We start from the raw sequence: 17,964 nt of genomic DNA on the forward strand, positions 1-17,964 counted from the left end.
TAAGACCAAGAAACCTGGGCAGGCACCATATGGGGTTTTAGCTGAACATAAAACCATGGATGTACAAGTCAGGATTCCTTGAGGGCTAGCAGGGAACAGCTGCTAGTTGCCTGGGAGCTAAATGGAGATTCGGGACTTCTACAATACTAGAACTGGACCCTGATGGACAACCTGGGCACTGAGGTGTGACCAGAAATAGCACATTTCATGAGTAAGGACTGTGTCCTACAGACCAAGGGCTATTCCATGCCCACCTTAACAAATCGCAAAACCAAGCCATGACAAGGTCAAAGTGAGCCACTTACATCACCTGCCTGTCAGAATAAAACGCAACATTCTTGGAAGGAAGACAAAACCGAACTCTCTACAATGTTGTACATCAGCATACAGTAACACATTATTACTTATATTTGAAGAGGCAAGAAAATATGACCTACAATCAGGATTAAAAATAACCAATAAAAACAAACCCAAAGATGACTCAGATATTGGAATTAGCCGACAAGGACACTAAAAAGGCAATCTAAAATTCACTATTTTTTCATATATATGTATTGAGCTATGTTCCCTTTAAACCTTATTATGTTGAGATATGTTCCCTCTAAACCTTAAAATTCATAATTTTAAAAGAAAATACAATCACTTCTCGGCCTTTTGGCTATGATCAAGCGTAGTACCTGTTCTTATCAGTTTAAAAGAAAATATAGACAAGATCCATCTAAGTGGCTCAGTTGGTAATGTGTCTGCCTTTGGCTCAGGTCATGGTCTCAGGGTCCTGGGATGGAGCCCCACATTGGGCTCCCTGCTCAGCGGGGAGTCTGCTTCTCCCTCTCCTTCTTGCCCCCCCACACACACATACTCAATATCTCAAATAAATGGTTAAAATCCTAAAGAAAGACTGATGAGTCAAAGATGAGGAATGTTAGCAGAGAAATGGGAACAATGGAAAAGAACCAAATGAAAAAATCAAGAACTGAAAGATATCTAAAATGAAAACAAAACAGAACAAAAACAAACAGAATCTCAGTTACCTGGAGGTCAGTAACATCTAATGATTATGTGACTGAATCCCCAGAAAACGAGACAATACAAGAGACTGGGACAGAAAAACATTTGAGAAATAAAGGCTGAAATCTGAAAAATACCAGTCCACAGATCCAAAACCTCGAAAATACCCAAGCAAGATAAACACAAAAATACCCACACTGACCCACATCACAGCCAAACTGCCAAAAACCACAGAGAGAGAGAACATCAGAAGTAGCCAGGGGAAAAACAAAGACGTCACACACAGGGATAGAGTAAAATGACGGCTAGCCCTTCATCCAAAAGCAATGGGGACCAGAGGCACCTGGGAGGTGCAATGATTTGAGCATCTGACTCTTGATTTCAGCTCAGATAATATCTCAGGGTCGGGGACTGAGCCACGCATCAGGCTCCCCACCCAGCATGGGGCATCCTTAAGATTCTCTCTCTCCCCCTCCCCATACTCACACTCTGGATCCAAAAAAAAAAAAAAAAAAAAAAAAAAAAGGCAATGGAGGCCAGAAGACAATGGAACAGGACCACCAGAGTGCTGGGGAAGGAAAAGAGCTGTCAACCCAGAATTCTATAACCAGCAAAAACATCCTTCAAAAATAGAGGTGAAACAAAGACATTATTCCTTGAACCAAAGCTGAAAAATTCATCACCAACAGATCTGTACTTAAAGAAAAGCTCAGTTAAATGACTCCATTAAAAAAAAAAAAAAAAGAACAATGAGCTAGAAATGGTACATACCACAAACACATACAAGACACTTTTTCCTCATTTCCTAATTTATGTAGAAGACAAATTTTTTTAAAGATTTTTTTTCTAAGATTTTATTTATTTATTTGACAGAGAAGAGAGTACAAGCAGGGTGAATGGTAGGAAGAAGGAGAAGCAGGCCCCCGCTGAGCAGAGAGCCCAATGCAGGGCTCAATCCCAGGGCCCTGGGATCATGATCTGAGCTGAAGGCAGATGCCCAACTGACTAAGCTACCCAGGCACCCTTTTTTAAAGATTTTATTTATTTGACAGAGAGAGAGAAAGAAAAAGAGAGAGAGAAGCAGGCTCCCTGCTGAGCAGGGAACCCAGTGTGGAGCTTGATCCCAGGTCCCTAGAATCATGACCTGAGCCAAAGGCAGACGCTTAACTAACTGAGCCACCCAGGCGTCCCAAGAAGACAAATGTTTAAAGCAAACAGGGTAATATACTGTGGGCTCTATAGTTTAAGTACAAATGAAGTGTAGGACAATGGCAGCACAAAGAATGAGGGGATGAATGGAAGTAAACTGCTGTAAAGATCAAGGAACAAAAAAGAAATCACAAGGGAAATTAGAAAATATTGAGTTGAATGATGGTGAAAACAAATCAAAGTTTGGAATACAATCAAAGCAGTGATTAGAAAGAAATATATAGCCTTCAATGCTAATATAAGAAAGGGAAGATTTGAAATTAATGATCTGTGCATTCACTTTGAGAAGCCAGAGAAAAATTAAAGCCAAACTAGCATAAAAGGAAATAAGAGCAAAAGTCAATGAGATAGAAAATGGAAAATTAAACAGTTGGTTCTCTGACATACCACTAACAACACTGATCAAGAATTAAAAAAAATTAATGAACATTATTATAAATGAAAAGAGATCATTGCTAGATATCCTCCAGACATGAAAAAGAAATTAAGGAAATATTATGAAAAGCTTTGTTATTGACATAAATTCAACTAAGACTAAATGATTTTGAAACAATTCCTTGAACAATACAACTTATCACAACTGATACACAGAAAAAACTGTTAAAAAGAACCTAACTAAAAATCTTCTCACAAAATGCCAGCCCCCAAACTGGGAAAAAAAACAAATTCTCATCAAGTGGAAAAAATATAAATAAAATCAGCAATAAAAAGGAATGAGCAACACACACACACACACACACACACAAGGATGAATCTCAAATGTGTTATGGAGAACAAATAATCAGACACAAGACTCTGTATGATTCCATTTTTGGGCATACAGAATAGGTAAAACCAAGCTACAGTGAAAGAAATCAGGACAGTGGTCACAAAAGGTGAGTGAGGTGCCTGGAAAGACACAAGGGAACTTTCTGGAACAAGCACTTTACTTTCACAGGTGTAATTTAAATGGGTATGCATTTGTCCACTCAAGTGCACCCTTAAAATCTACATATCTCAGGGTATATGAACTACATCTAAAAAAAAAAAAAGTATACCAAGATGTTTCCACATCTCTCAGTGAGCCAACATGTTGTTTCCCCTTAAGAAATCCAGAATTAGTTCTAATTTGAAACTATGTTTTTATTTAATTATGGTACTTTTTCAGTACCTTTAAATCCACGGTGGGCTCAATCTTTTTAACAGTATTTCACTACAGGAATGTACCACAATTTTATCATTTCTCAGTGACGCATACTTTGGTTGTTTTATAAACTTTTTTGTTTAGGACAAACGAAAAACATTTCATTAAAATAAAGCCAAGTTCTGTAAATGAAGAACAATTTTTTTCCAGCTTATTTTGTTGGTATAAAAACACTAAGTTTCAAAAACTCAAAATTTAATTGTGGTTTTTTTCAATTAAGAATATAATCAGGAACCACTCAACACAGAAGAAACTTCAGATAAAGGATATTTCTTTTACCCACGTAGATTCCCCAGGCACTGGGACACAATAGAAAGTCTGTCTTTCCAGAGTGGTAGTTCGTGGGGAGTTTAAATCAACTTCTTGTTGAGGCTGTGATATACACAAAAAGCATATTTAAAGTTTTACTAAGAAAAACAAAAACAAAACTTTAATTAGCAAACCACATATTCATGTTATTTACAAAACCACAGTAAATACTTCACATTAAGAATTAAAAACTAAATACCAAACCCAAACCCATTAAAAAAAAAAAGGACATAAAATCATTTCACATGCAACCATCAATATACTACCTTCACTTAAGTGCATAATACATCTCACCCTGTCACAAAATTAAATCTTGTAATAAACAGGATACTTTATTTTTTTCAATGACAAAGCACTGTCTCTTTCATAGACCATATCAGTATCAGCCTATAAAATAGGAACTTAATGAAATATTCATTAGCAGTAACTCTGACATGAGATTTCAGTCAGATATTATTCCCCAGAAAAGGAATGTTCTCCATTTCAAATATAATGAGAAAATCCTAAGACACAGAAAGAACCCAAGATGTAATATTAAAATATTACTTCAATAAGCACATATTACTTTGAGTATATATATTACCAAAAAATCTCTTAAAAGTAAAATAAAATGTATATTCCATTTTGGTGGTGGGGGGAGGGACCTAAGACACATCAAGTTTCACCTGAGCTAGTATGTACAAGCAGGGCTTTCTATGTGTTTCTTTCTTTCCAGGACCAAAGTATTCCTGGTTTGGTGCTTCTACTTATTATTTCTAGCAACACAATACAAACTCTTTGCCTTCAGCAGTGTCACACGTGGACAGACTCACCTATTTTACTTTCCTATTTCCAGATGCTGAGATTACTAGCTTTATGATGATACTCCATTACCGTGTATTGATAGATGAGGCTAATATGGCTAAGGGCTTCTCAAACAAGGGCCACAGCAACTATTTGTAAAGTTGACACATTAGACTTGGCACCACATTTACTTTATGGAAACACTCTCAAAGAAAAAAGACACTGGGAGACCTCGAGTTCATTATGTGTTAAGATTAGCAAATCCAACTCTCATGAGTTCCCCTAAATAATTATATGAAGTTACATTTTAGTTTTATAGAATCTTTGCAGCAACCTTCCATATTAGGGCTGTTCTGCCGTCCAGACTGGCCCTGAGCTAGGACATTTTAATCAGGCACAGCTTCTACTATGAGTAAATGTGCTGGTATTAGGGCTTACAAATCAATCTCTTGAAGTTTGGGTAAGCAGGAGTCAGACTCCCAGTATGTAAAAAGCCCCACATAATGTGATTAAACTGGGAGTCTGGATCACCAAAGCAGAGAACTAGACCCAGAATGGGGGGGGGGGGGCGCTCCACCAATGTGCCACCTTTCTACTTAAGCACCTGCTGATCAATCCCCACCTGGGATACTTGTTTTTTTCCCCTCAACAACTGACAATTACCACCAGTTTCAGTAGAACCACACAAAAAAAACAATTTTTTAAAAATGCAGATATACTATAGTGTCTCTATAACTGCTTTTCTAGTAAGTTTCTTTTACTTTAAAAGAATTTACCATAACCCTCTAATTTTGAAACCAAGTGTACAGATATAAGGAAAAGAAAGGAATTAGTTATTTACAATATTCCGCCTTTTAAGAGATTTTTAAAAGATCAAAAACTTTAACAGAGAAGCTTAAATAAAAGGTAAATAAAACATTTCACATGACTTCTTAGAACTTATTTACACACAAAATAAATACACTTAAGATCAACCAAAAGAAATAAATTCACTGCTTAAGAAGTTCTTAAGATGTTTTATATATCTTAAGGATACATACCCCGCACTCTGCTACATCTCTGTATTTTCCAAAATGAAGGACCTATGATCCAAAACAAAGGATAACAGCACATCAGTATATCTGAATCAAAACTACCATAAACAACACAAGGATAAAATACCACCAATTATAAACAGAAATTTTCATGAAAAAAAGCAATACATACACGTGCTTTTGTGTTTCGGTTAACCGTTTCATAAACTCCCATGTAAAACTCAGGGTCAAACATATCCTGAATCATGCAACGAAACTTCACAAAACTGTTAGGTTTCAAATAATGAAGGGGAACTTCATTCAGTGATGGTACCTGAAAGGAAAACAAGTCAATAAAATATTATTATCTGTAGAATGTTAAGCACATATACAGAGGCTGTATATCCAGAAACAAGCCCCTCCCCACGCACCACCTCCCACCAAGCCCCATTAGGAAGCCAGTGATCTCAACAGTCAACATAACAAAAGTGCTGGACACAAAAGTATTTTTTATGTTCTTCCAAGTTTGTATAATGACATCCGACTCTAACGTAAAAGGACGCTCTTCCTTAAAAACACGATTCACAGACCTGTACCCCTGGGGATAAAAATATATTATATGTTTATAAAAAATAAAATTAAAAAAAAAAATTTAAAAAAAAATGAAAGGAAGAAACACAGAAACTTAAAAAAAAAAAAACAAAAACACTTCTCAAGCAGCAGAAAGGCATTTGCTTTGTTGAGCTCTTCGCTTAAGACTAGTACATGCCACTTTTCTTTAAATGAAGGTAATAAAGATATTCAGGACTCACAATTACTGATTTTTTTGGTCTTAGAAAGAAACACGGTCAAACACTGCCACCTAGAGGCTCCAACACAGAAGCACTGAATCGCTGGCATCTAAAATTTCATTTGGAAAAGTGCAAAATCTTTTTAATACATATGCACTTAAGCGGAAGACACTACACATGAATGTATACAGTTTAAAATTTTAGCGCTTACTTCAGCAGCACATATACTAAAATTCTGTGTGGATTACCACTCCACTGAGAGAAACTGAAAGCCCAACCCTCTCCTCTGAAAATAGCAATAAACTTACCCATTTAGGAGCGTTATTTTCCTTCAGCTTTTCCTTAAAATATTCAATTACTTTCTTCTCCCAGTCAGGATTAACTCCATTTTGGGCTGAAAGAAAAACGGACTTTTCAGAGCCAAAGGGACAATAGCTGACAAGACTATGTTCAGGTCACAACCTCGTGGAGCACTGCCACACTGGGCACTCAGGAAGCTGTCCTGTTGAGGGGCTGGGTACAACAGTGGGCAGTGCTGGCCTGGCGCAGGCTCTCAGGAGCCAACAACCTAGTTGAGAATTCCCACAGAATGAGATAGGAAGCTACCTGGACAAAGCACAGTGCTCTCTGGAAACATTTTTATACTTTGGAAACATTTTATAACTACCCTGAAATGAAAAGGTGTTCTAAAAATTTTTTTTCAATTTGGGAATAATTTCAAACTTTCAAGAAGATCACATGAATAGTACAAAGAATACTTTGTACTTTCTGCTGTATCTTTGCTCCATTTGCTTTATCTCAGCCCTTGTATGTATTTTCCTGACCCGTCTGAGATTAAGTTATACACATCATATACCCTTGCGTCTAAGTATTTCCATGTGTGTTTCCTAAGAACAAAGAGATTATCTTACGTAGCTAACAGTACTGTTACCCACCTCGGGAAATTCAAAACCGATACCACACTTTCTCTCTAACCTACCACCACACTCCGACGCTGCCCGACTGCCCTTTTTCCTCGTCAGTACAGGAGCCAGTCTAGGATCCCATATTGCTCATAGCTCTCATGTCTCTCTAATCTCCTTTAGTCTGAACAGTCCCTCAGTCTTTCCTTATCTGTGTTTTATGACATTCACGTTTAAGAGGAGTACAAAACCTGTAAAAGAAATACAGAATGCTCACTTTGGGTTTGTCTGAGGTTCATTAGGATCAGACCGCGGTTGTGCACTATCAGTCAGACTGTTCCATTAGTGATGCTGTGCCCTTGTAATGGAATCATCTAGAGACAAGAGGCCCGTCTTCCCTCACTGATGATGTTCACTTTAATCACCCAGTCAGAATGACAGCCAGTCTCCTGACAGTAGGTTACTTCGTTCCCTTTGCAACCAGTAAGTAACCTGCCAGAGACACTTGAAGACCATGCAAAAAGTTTTAGGAGTCTTGCCCCAGCCCAGTTACAGCAGCCACTGACAACTCTTATCATGAGTGAAAAATGATGAGAAAGGTGTTTTTAATGTCATATGAAAAATAAGAAAACCAGGGCACCTGGCTGGCTCAGCTGGCAGAGCATGTGACTCTTAATCTCAGGGCTTTAAGTCCAAGCTGCACGTTGGGTATCTAGATTACTTAAAAATAAAACCTTAAAAAAAAAAAAAAGGTAAGAAAACCAAGGCTTTGGGGAAAAAATTATGCGAACTGGTCAAGACCAAAGAAAACCACTGCCAGAATCAGGAACACCTATTTTGAGAGAGCGAGCAAACCACGCAGCTAGCCAATACTTCCGCCATTTATATTCATCCCTAGGTGCTCTGCAGATGTGAAGTAAAGGAACTGTCTCTACTTGTTACAGAGCTGATTGTTAGAAATACTCATAAAATCCCACTAACACCATGCTTAGCGGGGCTTCCAAACACTTTTACAAAATTGAGCAAAATCTAGTTCTGGAAAAGGGGCGGGGGATAAACTCCTCAAGTGATTCTGATGTGGAATGAGGGTTCAATTCACTAGTAAACTGGTCCTCGACCACCAGCATTAGAATCACCTGAATAGGTGTTATAAATGCAAAGTTTTCAGCCCATCACAGACACACCGAATCAGAAATTCTGGAGGTGAGGCCTAGCAGTTGATGTTCTAAAGTGCCTGCTAAGTGGTTCTGCAGTGCCGGTCCCTTTCTGCTGGCCATGCCCCCTCCGCGGGGCAGCCTGGCACCTAGCCAGAATGGCATGACCCTGAAGTCCCACTTTCACAAGGACTGGCAAAGGTGCATGGCCACATGGTTCAACCAGCCAGCACGGAAAATCCACAGACAAAAGGCCTGACGCATCACCCAGGCCCTGTGTCTGGACCCCTCCAGCCCAAGGTGAGGTGCCCCACTGTGAAGCATTACACCAAAATGAGAGCTGACAGGGGCTTCAGCTTGGAAGAGTTACGAGTGGCTGGCATCTACTAGAAGGTGGCATGGGCCACTGGGATCTCAGTGGATGCAAGAAGGCAAAACAAGTCCACAGAGTCCTTGAAGGCTAGCACACAGCGGCTGTGGGGTACTACTCGAAGCCCACCCCTTCCCAGGTAGTCGTTGGTCCCCAAGCAGGGAGAGAGGTCTGCTGAAGACCTCAAACTGGCTACCCAGCTGACAGGACCAGTCATGCCGACATGCAATGTCTATGAGAAGGAGAAAGCCAGAGGCACAATGGAGGAGGAGAACTGCAAGGCGTTGGCCAGCGTTCACATGGCCCGTGTCCATGCCCGGCTCTGGCACCCAGGCAAGCAAAAAGGGCCAAGGAAGCTGCAGAACAGGATGTTGAGAAGAAAAAATAAGTGCCATTGGCAAATTGTGACAAAAAATAGTACAAATATATAAATAAAATGCCCTCTGATTCTGATGCACACTAAAGTCTGAGAACCACTATTACTAATGCCAATAAAGGACTACTGAATTAGAAAAAAAAAAGAATGTGTGTTTTTGCTTCCACTGAAAATGGGTATTAAAGAAAAGGCCGATACACAGTCATGACAGCACACCAACACTGCTGTTCTGACTGCACTTGTGTAAGATACATGAACATGCTTGGGGAGGCTGGTGGGCTGGCTGGCTGGTTCAACTGGTGGAGCATGTGACTCTTGATCTCAGGGTGGTGAGTTCAAACCCCACACTGGGTGCAGATAAAATAAAGGAAATAAAGGGGGAAAAAAAAGAAAGAAAATGAACAAACAAACATGACCATGCCACCTAACAGATGCTGAAGCCTCATCAGAGACCGGCCAGGAGGCAGGAAGGTGTGTGTATACAGACCGGATTTTCCCCAAGGCCACCTTACAAATATCTGGTACTGCTAGACAATTAAAGGACTGCAACAGGTAATTAAAAAAATCAAGCGTGCAATAACTGTCCATTATTTATTAAGCCTACGGTGTGTCTGGCACTCCACTAGGTTCAATAAGGACATTGAGAGCTGACAAACTTAAAGGGGTGAACAGAGAATAACAGCCAAAAGCAAGAAGGTCAAATAATCTCAGAGAGGGCTTCTCGATGGAGGGGGTACTTGAGCTGGGCCTTGAAAGAGGGGTAGACCTGAAACATGCTGAGGTCTAAGAAATTGGTGTATTCCAGACATAAAGCCAGGACAAGGATGGCCCTACCAGATATTCAAGTACACAGAGCACTGAAGGTCCGAAGCTGCACGTTGCACCTAGGACTAAGTTCTGTCTCAAAATTAAGCCATTTCAGAGGAAAACAGCAGACACGGCTTAATTATTTGGCTTAACTGACAGCCCCACCTAACCCACTCATGAATTTGATTACCCAAGATAATGTATGCATCATTTTGAGTTTAAGTAGGACCAAGTTGGGTCACTTGCAACCAAGAATCCTGCTAATAAGCACACGCATATCACTTTATCATTATTTGCTATGAATTCTTGGCCATCTGAATTTGAGCATCACCACACTCAATCACTCAATCTTGATCTAGTTTAAGAGTCAAAGGAACTAGGAAAAAATATATAGGCCTTCACCAACAGTGTATGAGCTTTAGTTGGTTCTACCTCGCCAATACTTGACCTTGTCAATCTTAATCCTAGTCATTCTGCCAGATACATACTGATATGTCACTGTGGTCTTAATATGCATTTTCCTAATGACATTGTACACTTTTCATGTTTATTGACCATTTCAACGAATTCTTTTGTGAGATGCCTAGTCACAATTTTGCCCATTTTTTAAAAATGGTTTTGTTGTGGCATCACTGATTGTACTAATTCTTTGTGTATTCTAGACATGTCTTAAGTCAGATATACATGTAGAGCACATTTTTCTCCTAATGTGTACTTCGTTTTTTAATATTCTTTTATGTCTTTTGATAAGAAGTTTTTCATTTTGATGAAGTCCAATTTGCCAAGTTTTTCTTTCATAGTTACAGACCCCAAGGTCATAAAGATATTCTCCTAGGTTTTTTGTTTTCCACATTTAGGTCTGTAACTGACACCAAATTAATCTTCTTGTTTATATTGTGACATAGGGGTCAAGGCTCATTTTTTGCCAAAAAAGATCCACTTGTTCCAGCATTAATTAAAAGGCTTCCTTTCTAGCACTGAATTGTTTTGGCATTTGTGTCAAAAATCAACTCACTGTACTTGTTAGCCTATTTCTACATTCTCTATAATGTTACACTGATCTATTTGTCTATCTTTATGCTGCCTTAATACTATAGTCATACTGTGTTAACCACTACGGCTTGACCTTGAGTCTTAAAATCAAGTACTTAAGTTCTTCAACTTTGTCTTGATTATTCCCATCCTCAACATGTCTAATTTTGAGGACCACTTTATTGACTTCTGTGTAGTCTGCTAAAATTTTGATAAGAGTTGTGTTGAATCTACAGATTAATTTGAGGAGAACAGACATCTTAACAAAACTGAGTCTTCCAATCTATGAATTCTCCATGGGAGAGAAAATACAGGGGCCTACACACAGATTCCTCCAGACTCCACCTGTCTCTTTTCCCCTTATGATCCAGCTGTATATCTTCACTATTCTGCTGTAATAAATCTTAGCCTTGAATACAAATATATATGGAGTCACAGTAAGTCCTTTTAGTGAATCTCTGAAGAAAGAAGTGACCCTGGGAACCCAACACATGAGTATATTAATGGTTCATTTCTTTTAATTGCTGAATAGTATTCCATGGTATAGCTGAATGACAATGTTTCTCCATTTAGTTGTTGAAGAACATTTGAATTGTCTCCAGATCTAATAGCTATGAACAAAAACAAATACAAACATTTGTCAACAAGTTTTGTGTGAACATAAGCTTTCATTTCTCTAGGTAAAAACCTAGGAATGGGACAGTTGGGTACATGGTAAATGTATGATTAATTTTTAAGATTTTGCCTGTGTTCCAGAATGGCTATACCATTTCACATTCTCATCAGCAACGTATTAGAAATCCAGCTATTTGTATCCTCACCAGAATTTGGTACTGTCACTGTGTTTTCCAATTTTAGCTGTTCTAATAGGTGTGTAGTATCTCATCATGGTTCAAATTTGCATTTCCCTAGTGGCTAATGATGCTGAGTTAGTGAAGCATCTATTTAATGTTGGCCCTTTTTACAATTGGGTTAATTACCATTGTGCATTTTTTTTTTTTTTTTATATATTCTGGATACAAGTCTTCTCTGGGAATCTCAAACATATTCTTCTAGTCAATAGCTTAACAGTATTTTTTGCAGAACAAAAGTTTTTAGTTTTGATGATTATCAAAGTTTTGTTTTATGCACATCTAAAAACTCATTGCCAAACCCTGAGATCTTCTATTTCTGAAAGTTTTTTATGTTTATAGTCTTGGGTTTTATACTTAGATCTGTGACCCATGTTGAGTTAATTTTTGTATAAGGTATGAGATCTTTGGTTAAAATTCATATTTTTGCAAATAAATATCTAACTGTTCCACTATCTTTGTTGAAAAGATCCTTTTCCATTGAATTACCTTTGTACTCTGTCAAACAATGAGGACAACAAGGATGAACCTTACAAACATTATGCTGAGTAAAATAATCTAGACACAAAAGGACAAATATTATAGGATTCCACTTACACGAAGTACTAAGAATCAGCAAATTCATCGAAATGAAAATTAGAACAATGACCCTTAGGAGGACACGGGAAGGAGGGGGAACTGGTGGGGAGGGGTATCTATTTCATCTTGGGTAAGTGTGCATAACATGTGATTGTGGTGGGCAGAATAATGACTCCCCCCCCAAAGATGGCAACATCCTAATCCCCAGAAACTGTGAATATGTTACCCAACAAAGGGGGAATTTAGGTAAAAGATAAAACAGGGAGATTTTCTGGGTAGGTCCAATATTATCACAAGGGTACTTAATGTGGAAAAATGAGACAGAAGCAGCAGTCACTAGTAAGATGAGAAAAGAACCTGAAGGGGGCTGTAACCCAAGAAACACTGGCAGACTCTAGAAGCTGGAAAACGACAAGGAAACAGATTCTCCCTGAAAGCCTCCAGAAAGGAATGCAGTCCTGCTGACAAGTTGATTGAACCCAGTAAGACCCACATCATTCTGGCCTCCATAACTGTAAAATAATAACTTTATGTTGTTTTAAGCCACTAAGTTTGTGGTGATTTGCTACAGTAAAAATAGCAAAAAATAGTGTTTTTTGAAGAATTACTCCACTAACTTACTGAGTTAATGTCCATAGAGCTATCTTGTATCATCCTTTCCATATCCATACAGTCTATAGCATTATCTCCTCTTTCATTACTGGTACTGGTAATTTGTGTCTTCCCTCCCCCCGCACTTTGCTAGTCTGGCTATAAACTTATGAATTTTACTGAGCTTTTTGTTAAAAAAGAAAATACAGCTTTGGCTTTCATTGATTTTTTTTTTCTTCTGTTTTCAATTTCGTTCATTTCTGACCTATCTTCAGTAGTTCCTTCTATTTGACTTGGGTTTACTCTGCTTTTCTAGTTCTAAGGTAGTAAATTATTGATTTGAGACCTTTTCTTCTAGTAAGTGTACTTAATGCTTCTTAGCACATCTTTGGCTGTATCCCACAAATTTTGATATGCTGTGTTTTCATTTTCATTTAGTTCAAATATTTTAAAATTCCCTTTGAGACTTTTTGATCCATGGATTGTTTAGAAATATTATTTCCACGAGTTTCAATCTCCTTGTCAACTGTTACTGATTTCTAATCTAACTTCATTATGGTCAGAGAACATACCTGATGATTTCAACTCTTTAAGATCTCTTAATGTTTGTTTTACAATCCAGGATGTGGATTATATTGGGGAATGTTCCACGTACACTTGAAAACAGTGTAATATCCTGCTGATGTTGGTGGAGCATTCTACAAATGGTAATTAGCTGTACTTGGTTGGTGGTGGTGTGCAGTTTTTTTATATCCTTGCTTATTTTCTGTTCACTAGTTCTGCAGACTACTAAAAGAGAAGTGGTAAAATCTCCAAAACAGATTTCTCTTTTCAGTTCTGAGTTTTTACTTCATGCATTCTAAAGTTCTGCTGTTAGATACATGTACACTTACATCTTCTTAGCAAACTGTTTTATCATTGTGTGATGTTATCTCTTGGTCTCTTCTCACACAATCTTTCTTAAAAAATATTTTTAAATTTAAGGGGCATCTGGGTAGCTCAGTCAGTTAAGCATCCATCCGACCCTTGGTTTCTGCTCTGGTTGTGATCTCCGGGTCCTGGGATTGAGCCCTGTGTCAGGCTCCACACTCACTGTGGCATCTGCTTGAGATTCTCTCTCCCTCTGACCCTCCCGCTCATGCTCTCATGCTCTAAAATAGTCTTTAAAAATATATTTTTTAAATTTAAAATGAGGAGTCCACTAAAGAGGAAGACCTGAGGTCCTAGAAACAAAATTAACTCATGAACGCAATGGGGGAAAAAATCCAAGCATAGCAAACAACAAACCTAAAAAGCAACTGGCACAAATTAAGAGGAATAATCCAGAGGGCGAAGCTGAAAAACACCCACAAAGAAATTGTAGTTCTCAGTAAATAATACGAATGAAATGCTGGAAGAACTTAATAAAAATATCAAATTTTTGCTCAATAAGAATGCAATAATACAAATATAAGTTAAATTTTAACACAGTCCTGCTCAAGAAAATACACATACGCCTGAAAGCATGACCTCAAAATACACAAAGCAACAACTTTCAGAACTAAAGAGAAAAACTGAACAGAAACCACAGTTAGAGACTTTTAACAGAGCCCTCTCAGAAACATATATCAAGCATAAAACACAGAAATAACTATACAGCAGGTATGAAGATAATAAGCTCTCCAATGAATACAAATATTCAGGGTACTGCTTTAGCACATGTGACATTCACAGAAAGTTCTATGTGCTAGTCATAAAGAAAACCTCAACAGATGACAGGTATATATTCTCTGTCCAAAATGTTGACAAGAACTCCTGACAAAAGGAAAGCTTAATATACAAGCACCCTTATGTCTACAATGATTTGTTTTTATTTATTTGAGAGAGAGAGAGAGCATGCATGCACAGAGGACGAAGGAGCAGCAGACTCCCTACTGAGCAGGGAGCTCTCCACCGGGCTTGATTCCAGGACCCTGAGACCATGATCTGAGCCAAAGGCAGACACTTACCAAACTAATCCACCCAGGTGCCCCTTTACAATGATTTTTTTAAAAAACAAAGAAGCCCAGGGGCGCCTGGGTGGCTCAGTGGGTTAAAGCCTCTGCCTTTGGCTCAGGTCATGGTCCCAGCGTCCTGGGATCGAGCTCCGCATCGGGCTTTCTGCTCAGTAGGGAGCCTGCTTCCTCTTCTCTCTCTGCCTGCCTCTCTACCTACTTGTGATCTCTCTCTCTGTCAAATTAATAAATAAAATCTTAAAAAAAAAAAACAACAACAAAGAAGCCCATACTAATAAAAAATCCGGAAAGAGGAATTTGTAGGGTAATTATGAAATTCTCCCAGATGGTTAACAAAGAGTTACAAGGGTTAATGTTTGTGGGTTACTAAGGTGGTGTTCAGAGAGAAAGTTATAGATTCAAATACATTTATCAAGTACCAAGAAAGAGTGGAAATGGATGAGCTTATCAGTATTCAACTTAAGCTGAGTTGAAAAAGGGGGCACCTGGGTGGCTCAGTCGTTGAGTGGCTGCCTTCAGCTCAGGTCATGATCCCAGGGTTCTGGAATCAAGCCCCACATTGGGCTCCCTACTCTGTGGGAGGCCTGCTTCTCCCTCTCCTACTCCCCCGACCGTGTTCCCTCTCACTGTGTCTCTGTCAAATAAATAAATAAAATTTTGGAGGGGGGGGCAGGTAGAAGAAGCTAGAAAAAGAAAATAGAGCAAATTCAAAGAATAAGAAAAATAACAGAGTTAAGGACAAACATCAATGAAGTGGAGAACAAAAACACTAATAAAAATCATTAATATTAAGATGGACAAATTTTTTGGCAAGACTGTTCAGAAGAAAAACAAAGAAGATCCAAAAGAAAGAATTGTACAAATAAGTAAAAGCAGAAAAAACAGAATACAATACTAAAAGAAACAAATAACTATACAAGAACAAAATGAAAAAAGGGGAAATGTTATATAGATAACAGAAATATTAAAAACTGTGTGAAATATTATGAATTAAAAACATATTTGAAAATTCAGGTGAAATGGATAAATTTTTTAGAAGATTTTTATTTATTTATTTGGTTTTGTAAGAGAGAGCGGGCCCATAGGGTCAGGGGGTGGGGAGCAGACTCCCTGCTGAGCAGGGAGCCTGATATGGGGATGTAGGACCCAATCCCAGGACTTTGGGATCATGACCCAAGCTGAACGCAGATGCTTAACCAACTAAGCCACCCAGGCACCCAGAAGTGGATAAATTTTGAAAGAATATAAACTGCCAAAATGGCCACAAGACTGGCAGAGTTCATATTGTTACCACAACTTGGTCAAAGAACATCGTATGTTTAATATCGATATGAGAGGGAAAAAAAACTGATTATTCCTCTCAATTCCATGAAGTCCCAAGTCCAGATAATTTTGCATTTTGAAGCAAAGTTCACAAAAGATAAAGATGCAAAAATCCTACATAAACTGTTAACTGAATCCAATGGAGTATTCAAAAAAAAGAAAAATTAGACCAAGCGGTACTTATCCCAATAATACAAAAACAGTCTATTATCTTTGAGTGTAACCTAGGACATTGAAAGATTAAAGAAAAGGGGCACCTGGGTGCCTCAGTGGGTTAAATGTCTGCCTTCAGCTTGGGTCATGATCCCAGGGTTCTGAGATCAAGCCAGGCATTGGGCTCCCTTCTCAGCGGGGAGCCTGCTCCTCCCTCTCCCTCCACCTGCTGCTCCCCAGTGCACGCACACTCTTCCCATCCAAAAAAAAAAAATCAATCTATCTTAAAAAAAAAAAAAAAAAGGTGAAAGAAAAAAATATAACCCTCTCGGGGACAGGAAAATAGGTATTTAATAAAGTATAAAACCTATTTTATGATGAAAAATTATAAATTATGGCTTGATAGTAAACTCTGGAGTGTAAGAGAAACCATTCGACCTTGATTCTTGAAACACTGTCCTTAAAGCAAAATAATTTAATGACAGGATTGTACTTCCTTCCCTACTGGTCCAAACACACTAGCAGGTCCTGCAGGGAAAGCAATTACACAATCATAATAACGTAAATGCTATTCACTGGTTTTTGACCTTTATATTATGATAAGATAAAGCACTAAAGTATTATAAACTGGTAATGCACAATGACTGACACGAATGAGACAGAAGCAATAGAAGGCTGTAGAGATACTAATTTTCTCAACTTATGAAACAGAAACACTGAAATAGTATCTAAAGTTGCTGGATAGAAAAAGTAATTTTAGAATATGCCTTTACATTCAAAAGGAAAGCAATCGAAGAATTAAAAATAAATGAAAAACCAACAGCTTCCCAGTAAGATAGGAAAAAGGCAAGGATGTCCCTCTCACCACTCCTTTTCGACACTACTAGAAGTCAAATTAATGCAGTAAGACAAAAAAAGGAAATAAAAGGTATACTGACAAAGAAGAAAAAAATAAAAGTGTTCGCAGATGAAATGTTTCTACATAGAAAACCCAAAGGGAATCCACCAAAAAACCTCCTGGAACTAATAAGCAATTATAGCAAGATTGCAAAATGCAAGGTTAATATACACGAGTCAATCATATTCCTACATGCTATCAGTGAACACGTAGAGTTTGAAATTAAAAACACATACCATTCACATTAGCATCCCCCAAAATGAAATTCTTGTGTATAAATCTAACAAAATATGTACAAGATCTGTATAAGGAAAACTATAAAACTCTGATGAAAGAAATTAAGGAACCACATAAATGGGGAAATATTCCACATTCATGGATAGAAAGATTCAATATTTTCAAGATGTCAGTTCTTCCCAACAAAAACTCAGCTAAGTACCTTTGCTTGGACGGTAAATCTTAAATGGTCCAGAACAGTCCAAAGTTGCTTAGGGGCAATAAGCATCCCCCAACCCCTGCGTGGCAATCTAGAGTCCCACATGCATTAAGACAGATTTTAAATAAACAACACAGTGATTACAAAGATGAAGGAACAAAACTTGAATCATTCAATTCTATCTTCTATGAGGTAACTTGGG

General features: G+C 38.1%; 1 protein-coding gene and 1 pseudogene across 4 annotated transcripts in view; one reads left to right on the forward strand and one right to left on the reverse strand.

The window, feature by feature from the left end:
• The window catches only part of LOC111144866 (minichromosome maintenance complex binding protein), a 47,364-nt gene that overhangs the window by 21,103 nt on the left and 8,297 nt on the right, over nt 1–17,964 (reverse strand). For all 4 annotated transcript variants that reach the window (XM_022499426.1, XM_022499425.1, XM_022499422.1 and 1 more), the window contains exons 2-5: nt 6,605–6,690; nt 5,699–5,839; nt 5,533–5,574; nt 3,671–3,772 (exon numbers count right to left, since the gene is read on the reverse strand). In XM_022499426.1, the coding sequence (XP_022355134.1) occupies nt 3,671–3,772; nt 5,533–5,574; nt 5,699–5,839; nt 6,605–6,690 (371 nt within the window). The remainder of the gene's footprint in view (nt 1–3,670; nt 3,773–5,532; nt 5,575–5,698; nt 5,840–6,604; nt 6,691–17,964) is intronic.
• On the forward strand, nt 8,474–9,110 carry LOC111144735 (annotated as a pseudogene).

This window comes from Enhydra lutris, unplaced genomic scaffold, assembly GCF_002288905.1.
Source record: "Enhydra lutris kenyoni isolate GAN:26980312 unplaced genomic scaffold, ASM228890v2 scaffoldscaffold12, whole genome shotgun sequence".
NCBI lineage: Eukaryota > Metazoa > Chordata > Mammalia > Carnivora > Mustelidae > Enhydra > Enhydra lutris.